Source organism: Lolium perenne, chromosome 7, assembly GCF_019359855.2.
Source record: "Lolium perenne isolate Kyuss_39 chromosome 7, Kyuss_2.0, whole genome shotgun sequence".
Taxonomy (NCBI): Eukaryota; Viridiplantae; Streptophyta; class Magnoliopsida; order Poales; family Poaceae; genus Lolium; species Lolium perenne.
Window position 1 is genome coordinate 116130863 of NC_067250.2, and position 18937 is coordinate 116149799.

At 43.4% G+C, this 18937-nt stretch overlaps 1 protein-coding gene across 1 annotated transcript; it reads right to left on the bottom strand.

Moving 5' to 3' along the window:
• Positions 1 to 7453: 7453 nt before the first annotated feature.
• On the bottom strand, positions 7454 to 11026 carry LOC127323855 (vacuolar-processing enzyme beta-isozyme 1). Its single transcript, XM_051351966.2, has 9 exons — positions 10796 to 11026; positions 10048 to 10212; positions 9709 to 9865; positions 9544 to 9629; positions 9232 to 9431; positions 9102 to 9150; positions 8830 to 9033; positions 7937 to 8143; positions 7454 to 7818 (listed from the first exon to the last, which is right to left on the bottom strand). The coding sequence occupies exons 1-9, from the start codon at positions 11000 to 11002 to the stop codon at positions 7636 to 7638; spliced, it is 1458 nt and encodes a 485-aa protein (XP_051207926.1). The 5' UTR covers positions 11003 to 11026; the 3' UTR covers positions 7454 to 7635.
• Positions 11027 to 18937: the final 7911 nt, after the last annotated feature.

Genomic DNA, 18937 nt, shown 5'->3' on the forward strand with positions numbered 1-18937 from the left:
ACATCATTTATAACCAACTATATGTCATCTACATAAGTATTATAAATGTGTCTCAGCGCTCCCACTTAATTTCTTGCAAATGCAAACCTCTTCATCGTCTTTGATGAAATCAAAAACTCTTTGACTATTTCATCTTGGTGAAGATTCCAACTCCGTGATACTTACTTCATCGAATTGAAGTTCGTATACCTATCTAGTATTCTACGGACTAGTAAAACAATTGGTTGTATCTTGTATACATACTTCTGTTAAGTAGTGTATTTTGCCATCCTACTAGCATATCTCATAAAAGAAATATGTAGTGATTACTAGAATAATCCACATAGACTATAAGCATTGCTACGGAAGATCTAATCTTATCGTAGTCAACTCTTTGAACTTTGTCGTAAACAACTTTTCGACAAGTTGAGCTTCTTTAAGGATATTTCATCCAAGTCCATCAATTTCATAGATCCATTTACTTTCAAAAAGTATTCATCTATCTTGGATTTCATGGCGTATAGCCATTTTAACGGAGTCAGGGCCCATCATAACTTCTTTGTTTGTAGTTGGTTTAATATTGTTCAAAATCAATCCTTTGTCCACAAATCATTTATTTGATCACAAAGTAAACCATACCTACAAGGTTCAATATGTACTTCGATCTCCATGGCTAAAACACTTTGTAGTCATGGGAGCCATGATCGTCGTAGCCGCTTCCGAAACCAATTCCGATGCTGCGCTACTCTGATCATTACACTCAGATTCATAAACCTTATCAAATTATATTGTCCTCCCACTCAAAAACTTCACTAGAAACAATTTCTTGGAAATAAGAAACATTGAAAAACACTTTTGTCTTTGTCTCGTGGGAAGAATTCCCAATTAAATCTCTGGGATAACCAACAAAGACATTCATCCGATTTTGGTTGAAAACTCTTAGACCAAAATTTAAAGAAAGGACTATTAAGGTTTATACCCATTCCATAACTCGTATGGTGTCATTTCAACGGATCATGATGATGCTCTATTCAGTGTAAAAGCGGTAGTCACTAAAGCATAATTCACAAAAATATAATGGCGTCATAATATTTTATCTCATCATTAATCCAACAAGGTTTGGATACATATCTCGGATACTATATCATCATTATGATACTCCAAGAAATGTGAGTTGTAGAACAATTTCATAACTCTCTTAGATGTTCGCTAAAACTCGTAATTCAAATATTTCCACCATGATCCAATCATAGATATTTGACTTTTCTATTACGATGATATCTACTTCATGCTGAAATTTATTTGAATCCATTCAAATGTTTCAAACTTTTTCCTTATTGAATATATCCACATATATATACTCAATTCATTGTTGAAAGTTTTCATGAAGTAGAAGAATCTCCCGCACACAACTATGCCCAGTGAACCACATACATCATCATGTATTTTTTCACTAAGTTAGTTGCCCGTTCAACTTTTGGCCTATGAACGGTATTTTAATCATTCTCTTTAGAAAAGATTTGCAAGCGCCAAATGATTCAAAATATCAAATGACTCCAAAAATCCATTTGCATGGAGTTCCTTCATGCGTTCCTTTCTAACATGACCTAAATGGCGGTTCCACATATAAGTGGAATTCAAATCATTTGCCTTATGGCATTTTTAGCGTCAGTGTTATGTATGTGTGTTTCACCATTAAGATTTATAATAACTTATCCATTTTACATGGAGTAATGTCATAATTTAAACAACTCATTGTTTTCATTTGACCAGAGCAAAATAACATTTATTAAGTTCTTTATTATAAATTCTAAGGGCTAGATAGAATGCTAACGACGAACATAATAACACTTTATTTTGTTCCAGGCGTGTATTCTTATCATATTCCTTGTCAGTCACTTAGGCCATTGTATTCTTGTATTGCGTTGTTTTGTATGACACTTCATACCAACCAATATAGTACTAATACCCAAGAATTTCATTGTGTGACTTAACTAGGAATACAACCATAACATGTATATCATTTATATACACGAGCTAGACTTTCTAGTCTTTTCTTATCTTTTTGCCAGAATATCTTTTGCAGTTTCTCTTTTAGCTTTCCTCATTATTCAGAAAAACACTTCAACATCAATAACTTCTAGGTTTGTTGGTCAAATACCAATAACCTTGAGGTTCTTACTTTGAAGTTGATCATCATATGACAAGTGTTCTAGATTTCACTTATTAGTAACTATGATGAACAATTTCACTCATAATTTTATCCATCAATTCATGACAACCTTTTTGAGACCATGTCTGTACATGCTAGGCTCATAAAGTTTAACCTTAGTATTCGCATGTGCAAATCTAGCTTGCATCCGTTGTAAGCACACGTAGAATCTATAACACCCGATCATCACGTGATGCTTCGAAACGACGAGTCTTAGCAACGGTGCATACTAAGGATGATAACTTCATGGATATGCGAATATTATTAGTGCCCCAATAGTTGGAGGATTGTGACGTCTGGCGTCTTCAACCTTCATACATTCCCATAAAACTTATGAGTTTATGTAGTCTCACCGAATTTATATTCTATCATCTTGCAATAAGGTCTTAGATATCACATATATATCATACCTTGATTATTTCTGAAAACTAAATTTTCAGCTCCTTATTTTTCAAACAGATTTGAACTTCAAGTTTCACGGAGACAAGATAACTTTAGGTACTAATTGAAACCATAGCTCTTTGAATCAACAATGTGAGGTTTACTAAAAGTTTGCAATAGGACTTAATCAATTCTTGATTCTTTAACAATACGGTACTAATCCGTAAAGTTTCTTGTCAGATTTTAACAGTATTTCTATCTCAATAACAAGACTAGCGCATAGTAGTAAACGGATGCCAATACTACAAAATTAATTCAAAATACTACTCGAACTATGTTTATGATAATTAGTTCATGTTTTAATCTAATTACTAATGAACTCCCACTTAATACAACATCCCTCATAGTTGTTAAGTGGTACACGATCCAAATTCACTACACCAAAAACCGATCATCACGTGAGATGATGTAGCTTCAATGGTGAACATCAACATGTTGATCATATCATCCATATGACTCGTGTTCAACCTTTCGGTTTCCGTTGTCCCGAGGCCATGTCTGTACATGCTAGGCTCGTCAAGCAAACCCAAGTATTCCGCGTGTGCAACATGGATTACACCCGTTGTATGTGAATCGTTGAATCTATCACATCCGATCATCACGAGATGCTTCGAAACGACGAACTGTTACAACGGTGCATACGAGGGGAGAACACTTTATTATCTTGATATTAATGCGAGGGATCATCTTATAATGCTACCGTCGCGTTCTAAGCAAAATAAGATGCATAAAGGATTAACATCACATGCAATTCATATGTGATATGATATGTCCCTTTTGTCTTTGCGCCTTCGATCTTCATCTCCAAAGCACGGACATGATCTCCATCATCAACGGGCATGATCTCCATCATCGTCGGCGTAGCGTCAAGGTTCATGACGCCGTCTTCATGGTTGTTCACCTCATGTAGCAACTATTACAACTACTTTGAAATACTACTCAACATGAAATTTAAAGACAACCATAAGGCTCCTGCCGGTTGCCACAATACAATAATGATCATCTCATACATATTCATCATCACATTATGGCCATATCACATCACCAAACCCTGCAAAAATAAGTTAGACGTCTCTAATTTGGTTTGCATATTTTACGTGGTTTTAGGGTTTTCGAGAGAGATCTAATCTACCTACGAACATGAACCACAACGTTGATACTAATGTTTTCAATAGAAGAGTAAATTGAATCTTCACTATAGTAGGAGAGACAGACACTCGCAAAGCCTCTTATGCAATACAAGTTGCATGTCGAACGAGGAACAAGTCTCATGAACGCGGTCATGTAAAGTTAGTCCGAGCCGCTTCATCCCACTATGCCACAAAGATGCAAAGTACTCAAACTAAAGATAACAAGAGCATCAACGCCCACAAAACCATTGTGTTCTACTCGTGCAACCATCTATGCATAGACCTGGCTCTGATACCACTGTAGGATAACGTTGCATAGAAAACAAAAAATTTCCTACCGCGAACACGCAATCCAAGCCAAGATGCAATCTAGAAGACGGTAGCAACGAGGGGGTATCGAGTCTCACCCTTGAAGAGATTCCAAAGCCTACAAGAGGAGGCTCTTGTTGCTGCGGTAGACGTTCACTTGCCGCTTGCAAAAGCGCGTAGAAGATCTTGATCACGATCGGTTCCGGCGCCACGAACGGGCAGCACCTCCGTACTCGGTCACACGTTCGGTTGTTGATGAAGACGACGTCCACCTCCCCGTTCCAGCGGGCAGCGGAAGTAGTAGCTCCTCTTGAATCCGACAGCACGACGGCGTGGTGTCGGTGGTGGTGGAGAAGTCCGGCGGAGCTTCGCTAAAGCTACGCGGGAGTTATGGAGGAGAGGGGGGCGGCTAGGGTTTGGGAGGGGGTGGCCGGCCTCAAGGGGGTGCGGCCAACTTGTGGCTTTGGTGTGGCCGGCCCCCTCCCCTATGCCCCTCATTATATAGGCGGAACCCCAAGTGTTGGTATCCAAGTCTTCGAATAAGACCCGAACCAAAAACCTTCCATATGGAGGGGAAACCTAGCCAAGCTAGGACTCCCACTTGAGGTGGGAGTTCCACCTCCCATATGGGGGGGTGGCCGGCCCCCTAAGGGGGAGTCCACTTGGGACTCCTCCCCCACTAGGGTTGGCCGGCCATGGAGGTGGAGTCCCATGTGGACTCCACCTTCCTTGGTGGTTTCTTCCGGACTTTTCTAGAACCTTCTAGAACCTTCCATAGAACCTTCCGCGACATTTTAATTCACATAAAATGACATCCTATATATGAATCTTATTCTCCGGACCATTCCGGAACTCCTCGTGATGTCCGGGATCTCATCCGGGACTCCGAACAAATATTCGAACTCCATTCCATTTTCAAGTTCTACCATTTCAACATCCAACTTTAAGTGTGTCACCCCACGGTTCGTGAACTATGCGGACATGGTTGAGTACTCACTCCGACCAATAACCAATAGCGGGATCTGGAGATCCATAATGGCTCCCACATATTCAACGATGACTTTAGTGATCGAATGAACCATTCACATACAATACCAATTCCCTTTGTCACGCGATATTTTACTTGTCCGAGGTTTGATCTTCGGTATCACTCTATACCTTGTTCAACCTCGTCTCCTGACAAGTACTCTTTACTCGTACCGTGGTATGTGGTCTCTTATGAACTTATTCATATGCTTGCAAGACATTAGACGACATTCCACCGAGAGGGCCCAGAGTATATCTATCCGTCATCGGGATGGACAAATCCCACTGTTGATCCATATGCCTCAACTCATACTTTTCGGATACTTAATCCCACCTTTATAGCCACCCATTTACGCAGTGGTGTTTGGTGTAATCAAAGTACCTTTCCGGTATAAGTGATTTACATGATCTCATGGTCATAAGGACTAGGTAACTATGTATCGAAAGCTTATAGCAAATAACTTAATGACGAGATCTTATGCTACGCTTAATTGGGTGTGTCCATTACATCATTCATATAATGATATAACCTTGTTATTAATAACATCCAATGTTCATGATTATGAAACTAATCATCCATTAATCAACAAGCTAGTTTAAGAGGCATACTAGGGACTTCTTGTTGTCTACATATCACACATGTACTAATGTTTCGGTTAATACAATTATAGCATGATATATAAACATTTATCATAAACATAAAGATATAAATAATAACCACTTTATTATTGCATCTAGGGCATATCTCCTTCAGTGTGGTCGGCGGCCTCCAGTACTTACACGGCCCGACATCTCGTTTGCTGTCAACAAGGTTTGTCAGTACCTTGCTAAACCTACCACTGTTCATTGGGAAGCTGTGAAACGGATACTGCGGTATGTCAAGGGAACCATTCATACAGGACTTCAGATTCGACGGTCATCTTCGTCGTTGTTGAGTGTTTTCACCGATGCAGATTGGGCAGGCAGCACTGATGATCGGCGTTCTACAGGTGGCTTCGCATTATTCTTCGGACCCACCTTGATCTCCTGGAGTGCTCGCAAGCAACCCACGGTCTCCCGATCATCGACTGAAGCTGAGTATAAAGCTCTAGCGAATGGGACAGCTGAGGCAATATGGATACAGTCACTTCTTCGAGAGTTGCATGTTCCTCAACCTCGGCCACCTGTTTTGTGGTGTGACAATCTCGGCGCCACGTATTTGACTGCTAATCCAGTGTTCCATGCACGGACGAAACACATCGAGGTTGACTTCCATTTCGTCCGAGAAAAGGTGGCTCAAGGTGCTCTTGATGTGCGATTTGTTTCATCTGATGATCAAGTAGCTGATGCCTTCACAAAGCCATCCACAAAGCAAATGTTGGAGCGTCTGTTTTCCAATCTTAACTTAGTACAAGTTGAGATTGAGGGGGAATGTGAACTAACAACTGTCGTTAGGATTGAGCTAGGTAGCTCATGATATCTCTCCCGTATACAGCTGTATAGTTATCTGTACTTATCTCTTGTAAACCCTAATAACTTGTACTGATCCGATCCCTACGTGGGACTATAAATATACATGAGGCCGGTGCACTTTGCATCACGGCAAAACCAGAGAATTCACTATGTCCGCTTTCTTTGCGGTTTCTTCTCATATACAAAGACACACGCTTTGGCGTGTGTTCGAGAAAAAATGATAAAAAATTGAGAAGGGGGTTGCTTTGAATCAGTCTCACTATGCCTAAAATGTTCTGACTCAGCTTGCCCAACAGTAAGCAACTCAGCCCTTTTTTTTGTGTGTTTTTTCCCTCTCTGCCTTCCGTTTCCTCAATGGTTGCACTTGGTAATGAAGTTGTTTATGCGAATCTCTATCAAGAATGCTTATGTATAAAATAATGATCATATTAGCATCTTTAAAATTAAAATTATGTCCATTCAAGTGATTGGTGCATCGGCTTAAAATTCATCTAAATAAAAAAATCAAGTCCTTTTCTGCAATGGTACAACAAAATACTTAACAGATTGGCTACAGTATAGATAAAATTTTACCCAGGAAACATTTGTTGTAATGGAGATTTACTTGGAAGATTTTTACATAAGCATGAAGAATTCACATCTTTCATTTTGTATATCATATTTCTTGGAAAAGTTGGGTTGGACTTCCATGCATGCTATTTGTTTTTTTTTTTTTTTTTGCACGTTTGGGCCTTAGATTTAGATTTCGCATAGGCACCCCAAATTCTCAGGTATGGCCCTGCCCGTAGGAGGATCCCTACTATGGGTCATCAATTTTTGTGCAGTTATAATGGACCCCTGTTGAGTTACTTGATTAGTACCAAATCAGAGGGCTTCCCACTGTCATGCAACATTATTCGTAGAGTTGTGTCATAATCATTGCCGTTCAATTGATCGCAGTCAAACTTGATGTACACAGGCATGACCATAAACTACTGATCAACCCAACACACACAAGGGACGCCCTGTTGGGTGGTTTCTTGTACTATATTAATTGTACAACCTCTGGAGCATTCGCTGTTGCCCCCGTGTACTTCAGCGAGCGGATCAAGCGCTGTAGCCTAGAACCAGTGGGCTCCACTTCCCCGAGTTGTAACTGCCGCAAGCACCGACGCTCGCCTCCTTCATCTCTGCCTCGGAGACGCCGTTGTTGCAGAGGTTTGCAAAGGACCTCATGTGTTTCATGCCGTACTGAGTAAGTGATCCGCAGTGGGATTCGAAAACGCGCACCTGACAATGGGCATCATTACAGAGTAAGTTGCAACATAAAACAGAAAGAACCTGGATGTACAAGCAACAGCAGAAACTCTATGGCATTTAAATACTACTAAAAAACTATCACACTTACCATCCTCTTCAAGCAATCCCAGTCGTCGACTACTGGTTGGCCGGAGCTTCTAGGAGCTTCAAGCACTGAAGGGCCCTTCTCAAATCCAAACACAAGCTTCCCGATGAAATCAATACTGCTGTCGAGGTGCTTCCTGTGTGCCACGGTTTCTTTGATCTTTTTCAGAACCTGCACCTTCTCTTCCGATCCAGCATTTAGCTGCTCATACTGAAAGCAAGAGGACACGTTAACACAGGGGCAAAACAAAACATTGATGTGCATAACTTGAGCCTATCATGGGAGGATACAGTGTTAAACTGAAAGTTAGTATATGAGCTGAAACCCTCCCAAGTTGGATGCTATTCTTTCAGAGTACTGTCAACCTGAAACCATATCTTCTCAACACCATGAAGGCATGAAGCTACATTTCTATTTAGAAGCTTAAGGTCATCCCCATATATTCTCTAGCAAGTCGACAATCCTGGTTATGAGGCCTTTATAACCGCATGTGAAAATTACATTGGAACAACGTTTGCTTAGTACATTTAAGCATAAGTATTCAATTTCTTTTATGCTAAGGATGAATTCAAAAATATAAGCAATTAGTTTGATTTAAGCAATCATCCAAAATATCTCCTCTTTTCCTCTAGAATTTCTACATTTTATTTGGAACATCGTAAGTAACCAAATTTCAAGGTTTATGGACTGCTACATCCTTGGAGATTTTGCATTCAGCATCCGAAGGAGTTCATGAGTCAAAACACAGAAATATGCATTGTTTCGAGCAGCAAGCACTGCTTCTACATGTAGCAACCACATACGTGAAGGTTCAAGGTGATGGGTTATAACCAATAACAGTGAATATTCTGGAAATAGCTGAATTAATGAAACAGAAGAAACAACTGAAATTTTACCCTCTTCCACATGAAAAGAATGTCCGCATCCCTTTGATTGATTGCACCCTCCAGGCTGGGCAAAGGCAGCCTGTTTGTGTTGTTGACATTTGCAGGATCAAAGCCTTGATAAAGGAAAAGCTTCTCGTCCTTGAATGTCTTGTCACCATACTCCATGACATGAGAACCAGTTAGGCTATTTGAGCTTGAGGTTCTCTTTTTAACCTGCCCAAGAAAGCAGTGAATTGATGCCACTAATTAACCAGAATGGAGAAAGCGTTCTCGAGACTTACCGACTCGTACTGATCCTTGATTGCTTCCTTCTTTAGATTGTGAGTTTCACTGCAAAGTAGGTTTTATGAGATGTCAGATGAGAAATAAAGTTCAGACTGCAGAGCAAAATATATTTCAAACGATTCTTACCTGTCTTCCATCCAAGACACACTGTAGACGTCACCTAAACAGGTAAGGTATTCGTGAGGAGGTGGTGGATTCCATCCTGGGCAGTATGTTCCCCAACTACTTTCCTCTGCGTTTGCTGCTGTTGTAACATAAATATTAAGATCTTGAGGCATTATACCCTCAAACATACTGCCACTCTCACACGCTTCGACATATATAACCTGCAAAGATTGTAATTTTAATCACAGATAAGACTCTAATCAAGAATACTATTTCATACTATTTAAAAGATATACTATTTTCTTAGGGGAAAAAACAAAATTAACGTTATACCATTTTTGAATAGCTCTTGGAAGCATGCTTTTGTCGCAACACCTTAATGAAGTCGCCAGCAAAAAGCCATGGATTGTTGGGCATACCTACAAACTTGATAAGGTTAGTTCCGCTTCAGAAGTAAATCAGGTAAATGATACGTAACATTTATGTGGGAGTATGCACCAAGAGAACCAGCCCCCCCATGATCTGCATAATAGATGAAGATGTGATCATTCGGTTTGCTGTTTATGACTTTCCTACTCCCTCCGGTAACCGCTGTTTTGTTGCCCATGAGGACCGCGAAGAAGTTTTCAGTAGTGACCTGGTCACCAGTGTAGTCCTGCAATGGATGTTCAAATTGATCAGTCTAGCAGGAATACAACAACATGCATTATGTAGTATGCCAAATAAAACTGTGCTAAAGCTACGAATCATTCTCGGATTAAAAAGTACAATCGATATTTAGAATTTCATGCACACTCTTCTTTGAAACTAATTAAATGGAGCACAGCCAGACAATACCTTGGGAACACCCGCGTAAACATCTTTGCCTTTAGGATGGTTGATGATGACTCCACGTCTTGGGTTCTCATGGTTATTGGCGATGTCGTCGTACATAAACACCACGATGTTCTCCTCCTTCAGTCCTCCCTTCTTCAGAATCTGGTAGGCGTGGCACACATCGGCCTGTCGTGCATCAAGAACACCACAACGTTGAGCAAGCACCCATATAATTGATTAGTGATGGAATTTCGACCAAGCACATCCCATCAAGTTATCATATACAGAACATCATTTAGCCATCATGACCATAATCTATAAAAACAAGTTGCCCCAAATGGCCCTCACCGGAACTAGATTTCTTTCCAGATAACTGTCCGGCACTACATTTTCCTATGAACTCAGACAGAGCTCATGTCCTGCTTTGATAGATGAAAGGAACCCCGGGTCACCAGTTTCACCTAAGAAACTGAACATGTCTCGAGCTGTTTACAGAGATCTAAGATCTAACACACCCCACATATTGCAGAAATCAGTAGACAGATAACCCTCTGCTGCAGCGAACAAACACTAACTCTGCAACTTGAACCAAAACTAAAAGAAAGCAAAACAGAAAGGAAAGAACTGGAACACAACGATAGTACAGCTGAAGCAGGATTTTAAGCCCGATGAGCTCGATCAAAGAACCAAGAAAATATTAGAGCAAATACTAGCTGGAACTCCCACAGTTCTGAAGTAACAGAATGATCATCCAAAGCCGGAGTCTCACCTGGTGACGGTAGTTCACGTAGCCGGAGGAGCCCGCAACGAGCACTGCCCACCTCGTGACCCCTTCCTCCGCCGACGGGGCAGGGGCGGGAGCAGCGTCATGCTCATCCTGCGTCGGCAGCCGAATCAGCGGCTCCGCACTCCCCTCCGCAGCGACCGCGGCCACCGCCAGGAGCGAGAGGAGTCCGCACACCCACCAGCGAGCCATCGCCACCTCAAGAACAAGCTAGCTGGAGAGATCAAGGGAGAAAGCAGAGAGCGAAGTGTGATGTTGCCGGTGAGGACTGAGGCCGCATTTTATAGCCGCAGCGGCATGCTGCACGGAGACACGTGGACGTGGTGCGCGGGCCCTGACGCCGACGAGGCAGTTCGCACCTCGCTGGCGCAGCGCCTCCCTAATCGGATTTGCGTGGCGTGGCTGAGACTCCAATCCTGCCTTGGGAATGTACGCCTAAACTTGCTAAAAAGCGCCAGGTTCCTACCGGATTTCGGCTGTGGCCAGGCACGACGTCGTACTCGCCGCCGGCGGTGGCGGTTGGCGTCATGAATTAGCCCGCGGCATGGCTCCGTAGTTTGCGCAGCCTCCCAGCTCTATGGCGACGGAAGAGGAAACGGTAGGAGACTGACGCTACTCCTGCGGAGAAAATGGAGTTTGGCTCCAAAACTCATATTCAAAACTAGAGCAAGGTAATTAACCTTCCCACGCTATTATCTCCTCTCAGGCTCTCCACCAAACCGACATTTTTATGCAGAACATAATTAGCCGACTTTGGCCGCTGAGGTGCTTGTGGTGAAAGCCAGAAAAGGAGAACATGATCTAGTGACGCCTACGGTGACGCATGATGTGAGCCGACTTTGTAGAGAAAACATAGAATGTTCCACGACTTTGGAGGAACAAGGTAGTGTGTGGCAGTGGAAAACGTGAAGAGTTCAGAGGAGCAATGTATCCACTTATGTGCTGCAGCTGAATATGTGATAGTTTCACCTCACCTAGCCGCCCAGTTCGTCCTCACTAGCAACCAAAAAGTCGAGATAAACCTAATTGTTGTTGTATTTCTATCCCCGTGTGAGGTGCACCTCTTTTGTCCATCTCTGAAACAAGATATATACGTGATAGCTCACTATTCTGAATTTTTGGCAAAAAGGACCACCTGCCCCAATGAAATGGCAAAAAGGACCACTTGTGAGTGAAAATGGCAAAAGTACCACGGTGGCACGCTAGCCAGGCGACACGTGGCGGGTGCCGCCGCCGGCTGTGGCGGCAGGCCCTGCCGCCGTCGCGTGTGGCGGCACATCCGCCCCAGGCCGCCGTCCGTCCGCGCCGTTTGCGCCGTCGACGCCAGGTGGGCCCTGCCGCCACAGGGTGCGGCGGCACGCTGACGTGGCGGTTGCCTCCACCAGCCGTGGCGGCAAGTTCCCTGGCCAGGAGACAAGGCCGGCAGGCCTGCGCCTCGCTGTGCGTGCGCACTGCCATGCACGACTTTGTCTGATTGCTTCGCTTTTGATGATTGCTTCACTGATTGCGGTAATTTCCCGCCTAATTCTCCCGCTCGATCTGTCCAGTTCTCTATAAAAGCAGCGATCGATGTTATTTGGTACGCAGGTCACAAGTCATTATACCTTAGCCAGCATGAGTGTGCCTTGCTTCGACTAGGATTTTAGGCCGATGAAGGGGAAGAATGCAAGCTTGCCACCGGGGGTTACAGCAGAGAGGTGTTGGTGCGGCCGCCTTGCGAAGGTGAAGGAGATGGTGGATTTTTCCGATAAGTTCGGCATGAAATATTTCATGTGCGCTTATTACGATCATGATCCACCCGCACGTACAAGTTCATCGTCCTCGAGGCCTGCGGTAATGTTGTAAAAGCATGATTAAAAATCCTCGAGGCCTGCGGTATGTTTCATTAATTTTCGTTTATTAACCATATTATTTTTGTTGCAGTCTCCCCCGCCCCTTTGCAACTGGTTTCACTGGATAGACCAGGAGCAGCCGGATTGGGCGCGCCGTGAGGTGGAGGAAAAACAGAGGCGTGCATGGGCAAGGTTCCATGAGGAGGAGCGTTTCGAAAAAGCTATTGCTAATGATAAAGCAGAAAGAGAGAGAGAAATACAAAAATTAAGGGCAGAGCAAGATCGAAATCGCGAGGTAAATCAGAAGCGGATGGATGACGAGGCTGCACGTAGGTATGCAGAGGAAGAGGTGCGCAGGGAGGCCCGTGAAGCGGAAAGGAAGAGATTAAGAGAAAGGGCTGCTGAGGCGCAGGCAGCAGAAGAACGCGGCGACAAGACTGGAAAATGGCCACGCTGGACGCAGGGCAAATAGAGTGATCTGTTGTAGTAACTACGTATTTTAATTTATGTTTTACTTTCGCGTCGTATCTTAAATTCCGTTGTAGTGATTAGCCGTATTTTAATTTTAGTTATATTTCCAACTTTATTTCGGCAGATGTATTAATAATAAATGTTGATTTCCCGGAAAAAGTTCGCGCATACATTTTCCCGCCTTATTTTTTCCCGCCAAAATTTCGCGCCATGAATTCCCGCCAAGATTTCCCGCCTTTTCTCTGAGCCGCGTGCTATAAAACCCCTCCCCGGGCATTCATTTGTTGTACACAATCGTAGTCGGCACAAGATGGCTCCTCGTGAAGATTGTAGTTTTACTGCACGTATGGCTGCTCCTCTTATCTCCTCTTCTACTTCAGTTATGAGTGCCAATAACATAGACAATGTCGAAGATCTGGTCACGAATATGACCCTCCTCGTTGAGGTAGGAAAGCTTTTTCTAGGCACGCGAGTATGCCTGGCCGAACTCCGGTGGAATTACGACAAGAGCTTCTTAGGTTACAAGCAAGGTTTGAGAAGAAGAAACCGAAGGATGAGAAGGAACAAGAAGAATTTGTAAGGTATCCATATACATGGGCTTCCTCGACGGAGGATGACGAAGAAGTCTTCACGCCGAGGAGTTTGGCTAAGAGCAATGAATATTTCAAGGGAAAAAGCGCTGCATCTGCTTGCGTTGACTCGGACGACGATTTTATGCCACCGAGTAAGAAGGGCAAGGCTAGTTCATCATCGAAGAGCAAGAAGAAGGAAAAAAAGTGAAGCTTATAATGTTACTCGTAGCGTTTATTTTAAGTTGTGGTGTTGGCAGTGCTGATGTATCTTCATTTTGGTAGTAACTTAATTTTATGTTGAATTTTTTGCATGTTGATGTATCTTATTTTGAAGTAACTGTTGAATTATTATGCGAAATTACAGAAATATGTCTCATACTTAGGGCATACATAGATAGAAATAATAATAATAATATGTAACAGTTCTGAACATATCAAGCTTGTCGACGACGGCGGCGTGGTGGTCTCTGCTTAGCACCAGAAGGCGACAAACGAAGTGGTGAACGATGTTGGCGCAAACCTCGACCGTACTCTTCATCCTCATCATCGGTGCTGGCATCATTGTTCTGTGGTGGAGTTTGTAGTACGTGCTGAGATTGTGTCGCTGGAGGAATTAAACTTTCTTGTCCGCTCATAAAGTCAGCACCAAAGAATTGATTAAATATCCCTTGATTGTCAGGTTGATTATAAGATCCGGCATAATATTCTTGCTGCATATGCTCACGACCCTGTGGTGGGGCCATATTGTGGCCAAAACCAGCTATCATGTTGGGCCAAGCAGGATCAAAAGATTGCTGCGTAAAAATATGAGTTGTCAGTAATAGTCAGCAATATTTTTTATGGGAAAAATTATATATTAAATTTGAAGGAACCTGTGGAGGAGGTATATTGTAGCCGAGTCCAGCTTCTATCTCTGACCAGTTAGGTGCAACATGTTGCTGCGTATGAAAAGGTTCGTAAATAATAGCCGTATTTTTATGTTGTGTACATGAATATTTTTAAAATATGAACATACGCGAGTGGTGTTCTCGATGTTTGAAGTCTCCCCTTGGGTGTATGAAAATCTTTCCCCGAACGGATTAGTAGAGAAAATATTCTCCTCCTATTTGTAGTGCATAGAATATGATATATTTGTCAATCTTGTACAAGAACATACGACCATTCCTAATTTTAGATGTATCTGATAATACCTGTGTGCCACCATGTGGTGGAGCAATGTGAGCTGATTGTGACCGATCAAGTAGAGATGAGTCGGCGCGTGCATATGATGGATTCCGTGTAGGAGGTTGGCTTGTACGCGTCATGCTGCTCGTACGCGCGCCATACTGGTCGTACGCGCCATACTGGGTCTGGACGACGGTGCCTCCGGCATGTCGTAAGCTCGTGTAACAACATCATCATCTCGAGCGCAACCAAATCTTTTAAGCCCGCTCATGGCCGTATCAAATATACGCCTAATCAGGGATTTTCCTTCAGGGCCATTCACGTTTCGCAGCCGCAAAGCATCCGATGCAGACCGGGCGATCTCCCTATATTCGCGTATCTGAAAATAATAAAAAAAGTTGTGAATATTTATTTTAGTTGCAATAAACTAATATTTGTAAACAAATGTAAGTACCGAGGTTTCGCGATGGTATGCTGCTGTCCGTTCAGGCCCAAGAACCAGCTGCTCGACCTGTGTATAATCTGCCGTCCTCTCAGGTGGAGGGCCGGTGAGCAAAGTCCTTGTGCTACTGCGATACCACTGATTGTAGTGGTCATATGTGGCATCATTATATGGTCTACGAATGTAAGAAATAATTGTCGTTAGCACATTAATGAAAATAATTGAAGCAATTTAATACACAACGTACCTATGTTCGTGCACAATATCGGATGTTGCATTATTAATCCACATCTGTATCCACTGTCTATTACGACTGCTCCAGTCGGCACAATTCAAGCCTTTATTATCTTGCCTGAAATAAAATAAAATAGTTAATAACAAATATGCGAGTCAAAAAAATGCAATACATTTTATATAAGAATGAGCGCACTTACGTATGAACTACATCATCAAGTCGCCTCGGTACTGGTGGTGGAACTTGCTGATAGAGACCAAATTGTCGCATAACACGCTCTGGGTTATATGTCTCAACCATCCACAGAAATAGGAGATTGCAGCGTGTCAACCACAAGTTGGAGCCTGTATACATATCAGGTGTAGGTGGCTGAGCACCCCATACGGCGACATTATCCGTCCATGGGTTCCATCTGATCATGTGATCCTCTAGCCCCTCAAACTCCTGGTGGTATTCCGGGTAACAACCGCGTACCACATTTGTTGACCACCTTTTTTTAGCATGTACCCAACGAGCTCCAAATGTCAGAGGGGCATGTATAGCTTGGCCAAAATCGTATGGGTGTATTATGTTGGATAGGTGGGGACGTCCAACAGGAAGGTATTCCCAGGACCATAGCTGAAGAAACTCATAGCTGACGGCAAGTATGTGGCCCTTAGATTTTTTCTGGGTGGCGTGACATAACCCCCTGTATGTATGAGCAAGCATGGCTGAACCAAAGCTGTATACGGGCCCGGGAGGTAAGGGGTCTTCTACTATCTCTTGGGCAATTTTAATTAAACTAGGAAGAACAACGTCACCATGCGACGAAGGGAACATTATACCTAAGTGATACAACACATATGCAAATAGATGCCGTGACAGCGTGACATTATCTGCATGGGCAGGTAAGTTAGCAAAATGGGTGACGAGCCAGCTCAGAGGCACACCCCTAGGACGCTGTCCACTGCGGGCGTTAGCAGGAAATGGAACACCAAGCCGTGCTTCAACCTGGTCCGGCCAATTACTAGAATATGCTTGGGGGACCACTGGATTACCAATGATAGGAAGAGCAGTAATCATGGACACATCTTTTAGGGTAGGTGTCAATTCCCCACAACGTAACTGAAAAGTGTGGGTCTCAGGTCTCCATCGATCAACAAGGGCTGGCAAAAGAGACGGGTCCAACATAAACTTCTCTGTGCTTGATGTAAGCTTGGAATATGAAAGAAGTCCGTGAGCACGCAAGTGATCCATATAACGATCGTGAACATTCAACCTATGTTTGATGCCGCGTAACCTGAAGGTGTGAGGTGGGTCGAAATGGGCGTTCGGGTCCAACCATTGGTGACAACGGTGATCGGCATCAAACGACGCCTCTAAAAGGTCTGGTAACTGCGACGTCATCACCTGTACACACAAAATAAGTATAAATATGTTAGCACGTATTACAACAAATCATAAGCACAAATAATTATAAATTTATTACAACAACTCATGAGTACAAATAATTATAAATATGTTACAACAAATCATGAGTACAAATTATTATAAATTTATTACAACACATTAACAAATTACATCAAGCCGGGTTGTTGTTGCTACGGTAAGGGCATTCCCTTCGCGCATGACCGGGACATCTGCAAACGCGACAACGACGCGGTTCTTCCGTCTGACTATGGTCCATGTCATTTCTATGACGGCGAGATTGGTGTCGACCCTTCGCGGTCCTCTTTAATGTCGGGTCCGAAACCCATATGGTGGATTTATCCGGCCATACATCCCTATAGTGTTGCCCAATGCCCCATGTCCAGAACTCACCGTTCCATGTGTGTAGTAGGTTGTATGTGTTGAAGTACGGAGATATGTAGGTCTCCACGCTGATGTTCTGTGCTGAAGCAGCCTTGAGGACATGACTACAGGGGTATCCCAAAAGTTTTGGCTTGTTACAACTGCACTCACATGAGCTAGGTCCGAGGGTGACAGCATGCTTTCTTGATCCTCTGTGGTGACCTCTCACAAACTTGGCGCGTACATGTATTTCCCACTTATTCCTAAGTGCATCAATTTGACGGAAACCATGGCTTTGTGCTTTTTTGGCTTTCTCGTCGAGATGTCGCTGCATCTTTTCAGACCATGGCTTGTTCATTGCATCCCGAGCGTTGGCAACCTGGACTCTGTCTGCAAAGTACGACAAAGTCCGGTTCCAAGTTTCATTAATCAGCGCCGTGATAGGGAGGGCGCGCACACCTTTCAGCACGCCATTGTACACCTCTGACATGTTGGTGGTCATTATGCCGTACCGAGCCCCAGAGTCATAAGCAAGCGCCCACTTGCTAAAATCGGGGCAACTCTCGGCAATCCACGTAGACAAATTAACTGTCCTGGTACGACCCCTCCGATCTGTTCTCTGTGGCAACGCAGCTTTCTCAATTTCTGCATTGATTCCACTCCAAATTGCATTCATCTTCTCTGTTGTCTTCTGCATGCACATTCTCTTGAACAGCTTGAACCAATCCTTGTTCTTGAATTTTGAGTAAAAATTGGCTGCCAAATGCCGCATGCACCACCTTGTCTCTAGATCGGGCCACCCCCATTCAGGATCTTGTGCCACCTTCAAAAATTCTAGCACGCTCAATAGCCCCGTGTTGCGATCAGAGATGATGCAAACATCGGGGCGATTTCCGACAACTGAAATCTTCAAGCAGCACAGGAACCAGAACCAGCTATCTTTATTCTCGCTCTCCACCAATGCATATGCAATAGGAAGGAGCTGATTGTTTGCATCTGCTGCGATCGCCAACAGGAGTGTGCCCTTGTACTTTCCAGTGAGGAAGGTACCATCTATAGATATCACCGGACGACAGTGTTGGAATGCATGTATAGCCTGGGGGAATGCCCAGAATAAACTGTCAAGTATTTCTTCATTTGCCTCCCTGGGGTGTTGACGTTGTCTCCTGAATACTTGAGTCCCGGGGTTACTTGACGATATATGATGGAGCATTCTGGGGGCTAGGTCATATGCTTGCTCATATGTGCCATACAGCCTCTGGAAGATCTCCTCCTTCGCACGCCTTGCCTTTCCGGAGCTGACATGGAAGCCAAGCTGATCTTCTGCAGTCTCTTGCAGCGTCTTCACACTGACATTAATGTCTTTTTCCACCAACACTTGCATGATATGTGACACATATTTTGCGGTGACGTTCCGGTGGTTATCCAGAGCCCCAACCTGCTCGCAGGTATGTGGTTCTATTTTTGAGATATGCCAGGGCTGACATACCCCAGAGCTCTTTCGAGCGATCACTCTCCCCCTACACCCCTCATTCAATTTGACACATATCACTTTTAGCTGACTTCGATCAGACTGCTTCACTCTGTGCTGTCGAGATATGCTCAATGCATACCTCTTTATTGCCTGGTCAGCGGAATCCT

Excerpts from the sequence above, each read along its gene's own strand:
- LOC127323855 (XM_051351966.2), bottom strand. The coding sequence starts at position 11,002 with ATGGCTCGCTGGTGGGTGTGCGGACTCCTCTCGCTCCTGGCGGTGGCC. Across the intron at positions 9,866-10,047 it reads TTTACGCGGGTGTTCCCAAG|GACTACACTGGTGACCAGGT; the intron begins GTATTGTCTGGC and ends CATCCATTGCAG. Across the intron at positions 9,432-9,543 it reads CCAAGAGCTATTCAAAAATG|GTTATATATGTCGAAGCGTG; the intron begins GTATAACGTTAA and ends CAATCTTTGCAG.